A 10,987-nucleotide genomic window follows, 5' to 3' on the forward strand; every position below is an offset into this window, starting at 1 on the left:
ATTATTATTATTGCTATTAAGGTCATTGAGGAAACAGCACTGAGTATGCCCTCTCTGCCCCTCTCACAGAATGTCAATGGAAACAATGTCCCTAAGAAATCAACTCAAGCAATATAAGAATCACAGGTAAACAAAGCCAAAATAAAAACACTTGTGTCTGGAACTGAGCTTCAGAAAAGGGCATTCTCTAGAACCGCTCCCTGGGAGTTGACATGCTGCTGATGATACCACGCCACCTGGCGGCCAAGTAAGAATCTGAGGAGCAGCCCAGATGACCAAACAAGGAACCAAAATCCCTCACAGGAGACTCAGTTAAACAGACTGAACAAGGCTATTTACCTAAATTAAAATATAACACGGGAGGGTTATTTTGTTCATTAAGAGGCATCTGAAGATACAACATGTTTTTACATTTCCCCGTTTTTTTTCTACCGTGTCTCATGCAGCCCGGCTGGCCTCCAGCTCCTAGGATTACAGGAATATGCCACCATGCCCTGTTTTAAATGCTCCTCTGTGATATCACCCATAATTTCTTGACAGTTGTTATCTTTTTCTTTTAATAAATATAAGCAGGTCACAGGTGACAAACAACCAGATCCCACCGGACACCAACAGGACCTGATTCACAGGAGCAGGAGGCAAAAAAGCAAAATCACAGGGACTCAAGTTCAACCCGGTGAGAACAAAACCCATGGGAAGAATGTTTCAGTAGCTACCTCTGAACAAGGGGAAAATCGAACAGCATTTACATCTGATCAGAGCAAACCGAAATAAAGAGGAGCCAAGAGGCAGCAAGATTTAAAAAAAAAAAAAAAGACCTGAAGAGCTCGAGAGAGAAACAGTCAACTGCGTTAGACGCGGACCCCGTAGGAAGCAACAACTGTTGGAGTGGAAAGGACACTGTGAAAACGGAATTTTGAGTTGCTTTTCAAAAAGTTTTCATGAATTTTAACTAAGGAAAAAGTGCCAGTGGAAGCTAGTAATCCTAGTGTATAACCTCTTGAGAAGCAAGCATATAACTAGGAAAATGCATAAAACATTTAATACAATAAACATACAATAATAAAATCAATAATACAGTAAATATGATCCACGTATTTATTCTATCACATGTAGTTCAAGTCCATTAGCACAGCAAGAAATCTCTTTCCTTCCAATGAACTTCAAAGCCAGGATGGAGGAATACCCAGATTAGAAATATTAGAAATAATAGAAATAGAAGTGACAGGACAAAAGGTACGCCTGATTCATGAGTCTGGTCCAGAAGCACTTAGCTAAGCACTTAGAGGGGAGGAAGGAGGGATGAACACAGTCTGCTGGCAACAGGCAGCTGCTGTGCTTGAGCTGAGTGGGATGTATATTTAGGTGAAAGTGTCGGCATGGAGCTGGGAAGAGGATTTACTCAGACGGTAAAGCACTCACTGCTAAACATGAGGTCCTGAGTTCAGTCCCTAGCACCCACGACAGCAGTGCAGCCTGTGCTACCAAGGCTGGGGAGGTGGAGACAGGAGGGTTCCTGGGGCTTGCTGACAATCCAGTGCAGCAGAGCAGTAAGTTCTGGGTTCAGTGAGAGACCTTGCCTCAAAAAATAAGGTGAAGAGCAACTGAGGACACCCTTGTTGACCTTTGGCCTCCACACTCCTCACCTACCAAATACACACACGCATGCAAGCACGCACACACTCGCAATGACCCCAGAATAAAGTATGCGAAAATGTACAGTCTCTTACCTGTTTACCTTTTAAAGTGTACTGATTAGATTTTGTGTTTATGTAATGAATATGCATGTATGTGTCCAGATGCACACGCCTATGCTCACTTGAAGCCATAGGAAGGTGTCAGGTGTATTCCATCACTTTCCACCTTATTTCTTTTGAGATACGGTCTCTTCCTGAACCTGGGCTCATGGTTTGTTTGGGGTTTTTTTTTTTGGCTAAGCTGACAGCCAGCAAGACCCAGTGATCCTCCTGTCTCCACCTCCCACAGTGCTAGGGCTACAAGTTTGTGTGGGATTCATACTCCAGTTCTCATGTTTGCACAACAAGGTCTTTTACCAAGCCACCTTCTAGCCCCTGGTTTACTTAATAAACAAAACAAACAAACAAACGACAGGCTGCTAGATAAGCACTAGAAAACTAAATATTCAAGGGAATCCAAAAGAAAAAAAGGAAGGTGGTAATGGCGTGACAATAGAGGCATTTGTCAAACTGAAGCTGGTCAGCTCCAGGGTCCAGGCTGGTGCAACTCCCATCATGGGGGCAGAGGGGGATGAAGACAGCCCAGCAAGCAGAGGAGGCCTGGAAGTGCAGGCAAATCCCTGAAGTCGGAGACGTGTACTTCAGAACAGCCTGGCAAACACAGATGGGGTAAACAGCTCCCCAGGAAATGTCACGGAAGAGACAGCTGGAGGACCCCATTTCTCATCTCCCTTTGTGCCAAGCTTCCTACATAAATGCCCACATGGGAGACCACCTCAGCCCGCCTAGGCGGCTCTCTCCCCTGACCCTGTACCTGTCAAGGCTTTGGCCTAAAAACCGGCCCCAAGCTTCACGAAGGGTAATGGAATCTGACTGTAGTTAACAAACCAACAGAGGCCAAAATACTCTCTAGTGTTCTTTGTGACAGTTATGAACCAACTGCCAGCAAGCATGCTAAAGTGTAGGGCATGCCTTCACCTTCATCTTTTCTTGCAGGCTGGAATGCAGTTCTGAGGAATTGAGTTGGGGCAGTCATATTATCCCACGCCTAACTTCGGTTAGGCATGTAGAAGGATGACTAGGCCATTGCCAGCTGGATTTCAGCCTCCAGACATTGACATATCAAACAAAATTCTCCTGACCTCACTGAACTTACGGTTACTTCAAAATTAAGAAGAACTATAAAAATGTATGCAACTATTAAAGAAATTGACTCAGTAAATCAAAAAGCTTTGAGAGAATAAAAGACGAAAAGATTGAGATTTCAATGCTCAGAAAACAGCAAGGAAAGAGACTAGCAAGGGACACAGTGGTGGCCAGGACAGAGCAGGAGCAAACAGTGGACACAACAGCAATGGGAGGGCAGGGGCCTAGAGAAGGACAGGCGGAGAAAGGGCAGCGAGCAGAGGCCTGCAATGGAATCACTTCAGCCTGAAGAAGACAGGCAGCAAGGAGACAGTGGAGTTCTCCCAGGGGCTTTGTTGAGAGAGCCGGTGATGTCATCTGGCAGATTCACCCTCAGGAACAGGCAGAGACACTCAAGTACACAGAGATGCTAACAGCAAAGAGAAAAAAGCAGAGCCGGGCCAGTAGTACAAGTTTGAAGCTAGCCTGGTCTACACAGCAAGTTCTAGCCAGCCCTCAAAGTGGACGGTATTGCAGCCTGGATCCATGCATCTCATGTCAAGCCTGCACCTCCACAGGACCTTCCAAATGAAAACTTCAGTGTACCCAAAATCCTCTCAAGGAGGCCTGACTCTGCCAGGCTTGCTGATCTTTGCCCTGATCCTCAGGACTTAACCTGGACCCTAACTAACTTTGAGACTGGGCTAGCCACTGAAGTTCATTCCCTGAATACCTGGTTCCCCCAGCTAACTTTTGACCTGTATGTTTTAGCAAAAGCCTCTTGGGAAGATACTGAGCAAACCCCCGGAAACTTTTATCCTGTATGCAAATATTCTAAATGATATATTTGTCCGGGAGAAAAAGCAATGGGGGGGGGGGACTTAAAGTATTTTATTGTGCTGCCTAAAAATGTAAAAGTAATGTCAATGTCTCCTGGTTGAGGGTTAACAAAAAGGACTTAGTCTCTTTCACCCATACCACAACAGAAAAAAAATCTAAAATCACAATCACTTTCACTGAGAAAAAAATAGAGCTAACCAGTTAACAGACAATACTTGGGGTTTATAGTTATATGATCCAGGAAGGAAAGACATAGGGATTCTGTTCACCCTATGAGTTGTTGTAACACCTCCAATGACCATAGTACTAGGGCCCAACTTGGTATTACCTGACCAGGGCCAGCTAGCCCCTACTGAGGTAGCCCCCCTTTCCAGGGCCCTGGGCTCCACTCCTAGTCCTAAAAACCCTTCTACAACTCCTGCTTCACTGCTGGCAAGCTCTAATACAGGTCAGTGACTGTTTAATCTGATAATGGGAGCCTTTTCTTTGCTAAATAGTACTGACCCCAGCTTGACACAATCTTGTTGGCTATGCTTGTCAGCACGACCTCCCTATTATGAGGAAACAAGACTGGTTTGTTAATCTCTGTGTACAGATCCAGTGGTCCTCCAAATTTACTAATATCTCAAGATTGAGATATTTGACCAAATAAGAGGAGGGAATGTAAGACTTTAAGACAATCCTGAAGCCATTTTTGACAATTCTGAATCCTCTCAGCCTCTGTGCCATAGTGCTTCCCCTCCTCCCCTGGGAACCAAGGACCTAACAGCTACACTCGCACGTACTCAGTTCCTGAACAATTACCCATATACGTATGTTTTGATTCAGTCCCCTGGGAAACGGGGTCAAAATGACCTCTTACCTCATCTGATCTGGCAACAGTTCTCCAGTCAATTATTGGTAATAGCCCTTTCAAATAAGCCAATCAGAATAGTCAAAGAACAACCCCCCTTGCTTCTGTGGCCCCTTTAAAAGTAGACTGTACCAGCTATTCGAGGTCTCTCGGCTTCCCGAATGCTGGGGGACCCTGTCATGACAGAATTAATAAAAATCCTCATGCTTTTGCATCAGCTGTGGTGTGTGAGATGGTCTCTGAGGGCGACTCCTTCTCGGTGTTTGGACGCTAGAGTCCAACAGCAGCAAGACATCAAACAGACAACCAAGCAGTAATATAAAAACACAAGAGCGAAATAAAGGACTGCAGAGTATGGTTTGCATTTGGAATGCTGTAAAGCAGTAAAAAGTAAATGAACCAGAATGTATAAACACAGACAAACCGCTTTTTCTTTTCTTTTCTTTCCTGACATGCGAAGGATTGGGTCCAGACCCACCAACATGGTAAGTAAGTGCTTTGCCACGGTGTTGAGACTAGAAAGCAAGTGGCGGAGAGGCACCGACTATGGGACCACTTATGCGCCATTCTTCAATGGAGAGTTATTACACATTGCGTAGAATGCACATCTAAAGCCTGTTCCAGCACACAGGAGGATGAGAAGCAGCAAACTCAGGCAGGGAGATCCTGCACCTGAGGACTGAGTGTGGGCTGTGGGCCGCTGGCGGGCACCAAGGTGCTCCCACTGCATTTGCAGTGCTTTATCTCTTAAGTTGGGTACAGGGACAGACATAACAATACACAAATACCAGTATCAACATAAGGAACAAGTACATGAAAACCAAACAAGTAAACAGAAGCAGGCAAGAGCTGATGGAGGAAGGTCATTGGTTAACTAAATAAAGAAACTGCTTGCCCTGATAGGTTAGAACATAGGTGGGTGGAGTAAACAGAACAGAATGCTGGGAGGAAGAGGAAGTGAGCTCAGAGACGCCATGCTCCCCTCTACCAGGCAGACGCGATAGCTCTGCTCTCTGAAGCAGACGCGATGGAGCAAGCCACCAGGTCAGACATGCTGAATCTTTCCCAGTAAGCGCACCTAGTGGTGCTATGCAGATTATTAGAAATGGGTTAGGCAAAATATGAGAATTAGCCCATAAGAGGCTAGAGCTAGTGGGCCAAGCAGTGTTTAAAAGAATACAGTTTCCGAGTAATTATTTTGGGGCATAAGCTAGCAGGCGGCCAAAGTGCTGGGGAAACAGCCCCATTGCTCATATTACTACAAAGAGCAGTGATTCCAGCAGAGGCTGAGGCGAGAGAATCATGGTTTTAAGGCCAGTCTGAGTTACACAGCAATACCCTGTCTAAATGAACAAACAGAAGAATGAGACTAACACAATTGAATCTAAATTACCAGACTTTTGCTGGATTTTGTTGTTGTTGTTTGTTTGTTTAAGAAAAGGTCTCACTGTGTAGACCTGGCTGGCCTGGAACCTAGCCTGTAGACCAATCTGACCTTAAACTCAGAGATCTACCTGCTTCTGCCTCCTGAGTGCTGAGGCTAAAGGTATGTGACCCACACCTGGCTAAATGACCAGACTTTCCACGGAACCAATGAAGTCAGACTCACTACAAGAGCCACATGAACCAGCCCAAGACTCAGTAAGGGCAGAGACAACACGGAAAACGGGAGAGGAGAGGAGAACAGCTGGAACGGCCTTGCCAGACAGAAAGCACAATGCTTAAAGCAAGGAGAAACACGATGGTGTCAGATGCACACCCGAGTGTGAAGGATGGTTATCACTATCACTAACTGGCTCTGCACAAGGCAGGGAACCAGATCACCACACGCATACTGAGTCCGGACTGAACAGACATTTGAGGGGGAAGCAGATGCTTCAGGTACAAGAAAGAGTAACATGACCTTACAGCAGATAGAACTGATATAAGAAAGAAGACCATGAAGATCTGGCAGCAGGTAAGACTGATATAAAATACAGCATGTTGGGTGCAGAGAAGAGCTCAAGCCTGTATCACAACAGAGAACTTTTAAAAAAATTTAAACAATGAAAAATAGGACTTCTTTAGCACGAAGTTAGGTAAGTAACAGACTGGAAAGATTATATATAGGGAGACTCAAAGCTTGATCCCAAGCAAGCAACCACAATATAGACAGGCATTACATATAATATATACATCATATCCGGGAAAGCACAACAATAACAAGAAGACATCCAAGGACAAGGGTGATGATGGGAGGCAGCCACAGCAGCAAGTTCAAATCCCCAAAGCTCCGGAGAAGGAAAGGCTTCCATACTTCACTAGTTCCTTCTCCACTGCTATGACAAAATGCCATGGCCAGGGCAGCTTATCAAAGGAAGGACAATTTATTTGGGCCCAAAGGTCCAGAGTCCATGATGGCACCAAAACTCAGTTAAGGTATTTTAGTGTTCTATCCTCTTACTAATGGGACTTAGCCCTTCTTTTGTGGGAGCTTTCACCTGTTCGCCTCTGACCTTGCTGGAGGCTGATGACAGATAGGACTGTATCATAAACAGTTTAAAACACACACACACACCAGTAAGAAAGATCCTAGGAGTCACACAAACATAGAACTCAACTCACAGTAAGAACCAGGCCTGAAAACCCCCAGCTCTTTATTTGCAATGACCAGGGTCAGTGGTCAGCCTGTCCACTCCTCACAATTGCCGGGGAGAATGAGCAGGCCAGGCCAGAAGGGAAGCTGTGGAGTGGAAGCAGAACAGCCTACCCATGCAGCTGCTGCCTCACACCACAGGCAGGACAGTCCAGAGCAGCACCCACAGACAGAGCAGAGCCCCACGCTCTCTAGATGTCAGCTGCTGGGGTGGGGGAGGGCATTTAAGCACATGAACAAGATCACTGATTTCACATCTGTTCACCACCATGATAGCTAAAAGAGTTTTCAAATCCCCAGGTCAGCCCTACTCCTTACCTTCTCGCCAGGCTTGGACGGCTGCAGTTTCTCATAATCCTTCTTCGTCTCCAAGATCTTTTTCACAAGCCCACCTGTTAAAAATCAGAAGTTTTCAATCTAAGCTTATTCCCCCAAGAAGCGACTTATTATTCTTAGACCTCACTGGAAAGATGGACAAAGGGCTGAATTCTCATCCTTTCTCTTTCCATATCAAAATGCCTTCCTATTGTGCGCTAAAAGAGAACACAGTGCCACCTGCTGCTGGCAGAGGCTAGTCGCAAAGTGTCACAGAGGAGTTTTACAAATAAATAGATTTTTTTTTCTTCTTCCACAAGTTAAGAAGAAATGTGGATTTACACCCCAAATGTAAACAGAGCAGTTCTAATGGCTCCTCAGAGCTGCTGTTTCTTTTAGATTGGGCAAGAAGACTAAAGCCATTTTAGAATTCTCCGTGGTGTAAATAGCTTAGGAAATACTGCTTTACTGTGCTACGTGTGCTGCAGGGGGCAGTGTCATCAGCGGTGTGACTGACTGCACATCCTGTGAGCCACAAGGACCGGTGCGGCACGGGCCACCACGGGGCAACCCTGGCACAAATGCTACAGAGGTGACAGCCACTTTCTGGTTGAATTGAAGACCTATTTCACAGAAGAAAACTGGCCAGGCCCTAATGGTTGGGAAGTTCATCAGACCCAGGAGAGAATTCTTCCTCTTCTGCTAACTGGACAGAGCATCAAACTGCCCTCTAATTTGTATCTCCACCCACAATCAGCCCTCAGACCTCATCAAAGAAGTCTCTACCCACAGTCAGCCCTCAGGCCTCATCAGGGAAGCTTCTTTGTGCAGTGGATGGTGGCTAATGCACAAACTCACAACTGAGCAAAATACATTTCATGAAACTCTCAAACAATTAATAAAATATCATACTTAAAAGTGTTTTGGGGTGTTCTGTTGTGTGTTTTTGCTAGGCAGTGATAGTGCACACCTCTAATCCCAGCACTTGGGAGGCAGGGGCAAGTGGATCTCTGTAAATTCAAGGTCAGCCTGGTCTACAAAGTAAGTTCCTGGATACCCATGGCTGTTACACAGAGAAATTCTGTCTCAAAAAAATACAAACAAAAAAGTTTTTTTTTTTTAACCTAAATGTTTCAATGAGACTGAGCTGATGAAGTATGACTCACATGGTATATAACACACCACTATGAAGAGAGGCCAAAACTGGGCCTCTGTGCTGGAATGAAAGTCAGCAGACTATCAAGTTCATACACACACACACACACACACACACACACACACACACGTGCGCGCGCACGCTTTTTTAAAATGGAAATAATACTCATATTTTTACCTGCACCTAGGGGGAGTACAGGAAGAAAGAACAAGATCTAAGGTCTTACACCTCAGTGCTGGATGGGGCGGTGTACACTTATAATCTCAGTGATCATGAGGCAGAGGCAGAGGATGGTCAAAAGTGGTCCCCATGGTCAGTTCTAGGCCAGCCAGAGCCACACAATGGGACCCTGCCTCAAACAACAACAGCGAAAAAAACAAACAACAAACTTCTACTTCTTAATGCATTTCGCTGTGTACATTTAACCTTAAAGCTATGGGAATATTTTATATGAATAGAAAAAGAAACTGAGTTAGGTATGGTAGCACATGCTTATAATTCCAGCACTTAGGAGCTCAGGCAGGAGGATGGAGAGTTCCAGGCAGCCTGGGCTACATAGCAAACTCAATTCTCAGGAAAATTTATGTGTGTTATGTGTGTATACAGGCATTAATTTCTTGGGCAGAAAAAACATGATTGCATTGTGACCAGAGCTCATACTACAGGTCCGCATGGTGGCAGCAACAATGCCCACCCTAGAACACAGCTGGGCACAGGATGGTCACTTGCATCTCTGAGAGCACTCACCGTGCTTCTCCTCATCCTCCAGGTCCCCTGCCTGCACCTGAGCAGAAAAGGAGAAAGATCAGGTGTGCTGAGTTTCAAAGTCATTAAACAAACAAACAATCAATCAAATGTAAACCAGAAAAAAACCTAAAGAAATAAGACAGCTTACTAAAAAATTAGGGGAAAAAAACCGTATCTACATAAACTGAAAGCTGAAGTCCTAATTTCTAACTATATTTACTGAAAACAGGACACTCTGGTGAACTAACCATTTCAATTTCTGACATTTCTGCAAGCTGAGGGCCGGCCTCCACCACAAACTGCTCATCATCCTCGTTGTCAGAATTCTGTGAGTCGATGATCACATTGGAGACAGTCTTACCACTTCCTGACCTAAGCAGGACAAGAGTCACTGACATTAGAAGTGGCCCTTCAGCCACCAGCTGTCATCAGCCCCAGGCATCTGGAAACATTCAGGAAACAGTGGGGACAGGGAGAACGCCACCTTTCACCACCCAAAGCCTCCAGCTGCCACTCCAGCCCTCGGCCCCAGCCTTGCTGGTCCTTCTGCTCCACAAAGGTTCTTGGGACTCCTTGTTCCCTGACATTGGCTCTAAGATAGACACAGGATGGCACATGTGACCCTTCAGGCCACACTGACCCAGGACTTCTCTTCACAGGGCAGCTTCTCTAGGCCCAGCCACCATATCCATTACCCTTCTGGCATGTTCAGCTCTGGGAACCCCTTTTGTTTCTAACTTTTGTGCAATTAAGCCTTCAACTCTTCTCTCTTTTCCTCTTTTTTTTTTTTTTTTGGTTTTTCGAGACAGGGTTTCTCTGTGGTTTTTTTGGAGCCTGTCCTGGAACTAGCTCTTGTAGACCAGGCTGGTCTCGAACTCACAGAGATCCGCCTGCCTCTGCCTCCCGAGTGCTGGGATTAAAGGCGTGCGCCACCACCGCCCGGCCTCTTCTCTCTTTTTATGCTTTGAAAGTCTTCTATCTAGAGGTCAGAGAAACACAACCCAACAAGAGCCCGTGAACACACACACTTCTCTCTTTTGCCAGTCTGGAATGCATGCTGCTCTGTGGCTTAAGGCAATGACCTAACCCCACCTTTCCTCTAAAGCTAGTTTTCCCAGCGCTGCCTCCTACAACCCCACCCAGTCTCTCAGCACAGGCCCAAGACCCCTGCATCCCAGGGCCCACACACTAGAGAACACAGGTCAAGTTCTCTAAAACCTCGCAGCCCAGCAGCCTCACCTGTCTCCTACCAGGGTCTCAGTGCTCTCTTGTCGTTTGACCCTGGGAGGTGCTGGTCGTGCACTCCCAGGCCGAGGTAGTCTTCTAAGTATTAGAAGGAAAAAATAAGACATGAAACACACAATCATCTCACAGTGGACAAAATAAAAACCTAGGTTAACATTAGTACTCATTCCAATGCCACTGTTAGCATGACAGTCAGACACACTCTGCAGAGGAGTTGCCATCCGTCAGAGCATCACAGACATTCGCCATTACTAGAGACTTCCCCAAACTGCTACAATGTTCCAAACATGGTCATATAACCCAGGTACAAGAAAACTATACAAGTAGTTTTCGCTTACTGTGTACAGATAACTATGACATCACACAAGTGCTGG

The 10,987-nt window shown here is 45.6% G+C and overlaps 1 protein-coding gene across 2 annotated transcripts in view; it reads right to left on the bottom strand.

Moving 5' to 3' along the window:
- Traf3ip1 (TRAF3 interacting protein 1) overlaps nt 1–10,987 on the bottom strand; it is a 51,070-nt gene that overhangs the window by 9,329 nt on the left and 30,754 nt on the right. For both annotated transcript variants that reach the window (XM_005361682.2, XM_013351749.2), the window contains 4 exons: nt 10,608–10,691; nt 9,617–9,740; nt 9,369–9,405; nt 7,469–7,542 (listed from right to left, as the gene is read on the bottom strand). In XM_005361682.2, coding sequence (XP_005361739.1) covers nt 7,469–7,542; nt 9,369–9,405; nt 9,617–9,740; nt 10,608–10,691 — 319 coding nt within the window. The remainder of the gene's footprint in view (nt 1–7,468; nt 7,543–9,368; nt 9,406–9,616; nt 9,741–10,607; nt 10,692–10,987) is intronic.

This window comes from Microtus ochrogaster, linkage group LG4 (genome assembly GCF_000317375.1).
Source record: "Microtus ochrogaster isolate Prairie Vole_2 linkage group LG4, MicOch1.0, whole genome shotgun sequence".
In the NCBI taxonomy this organism is placed as follows: domain Eukaryota; kingdom Metazoa; phylum Chordata; class Mammalia; order Rodentia; family Cricetidae; genus Microtus; species Microtus ochrogaster.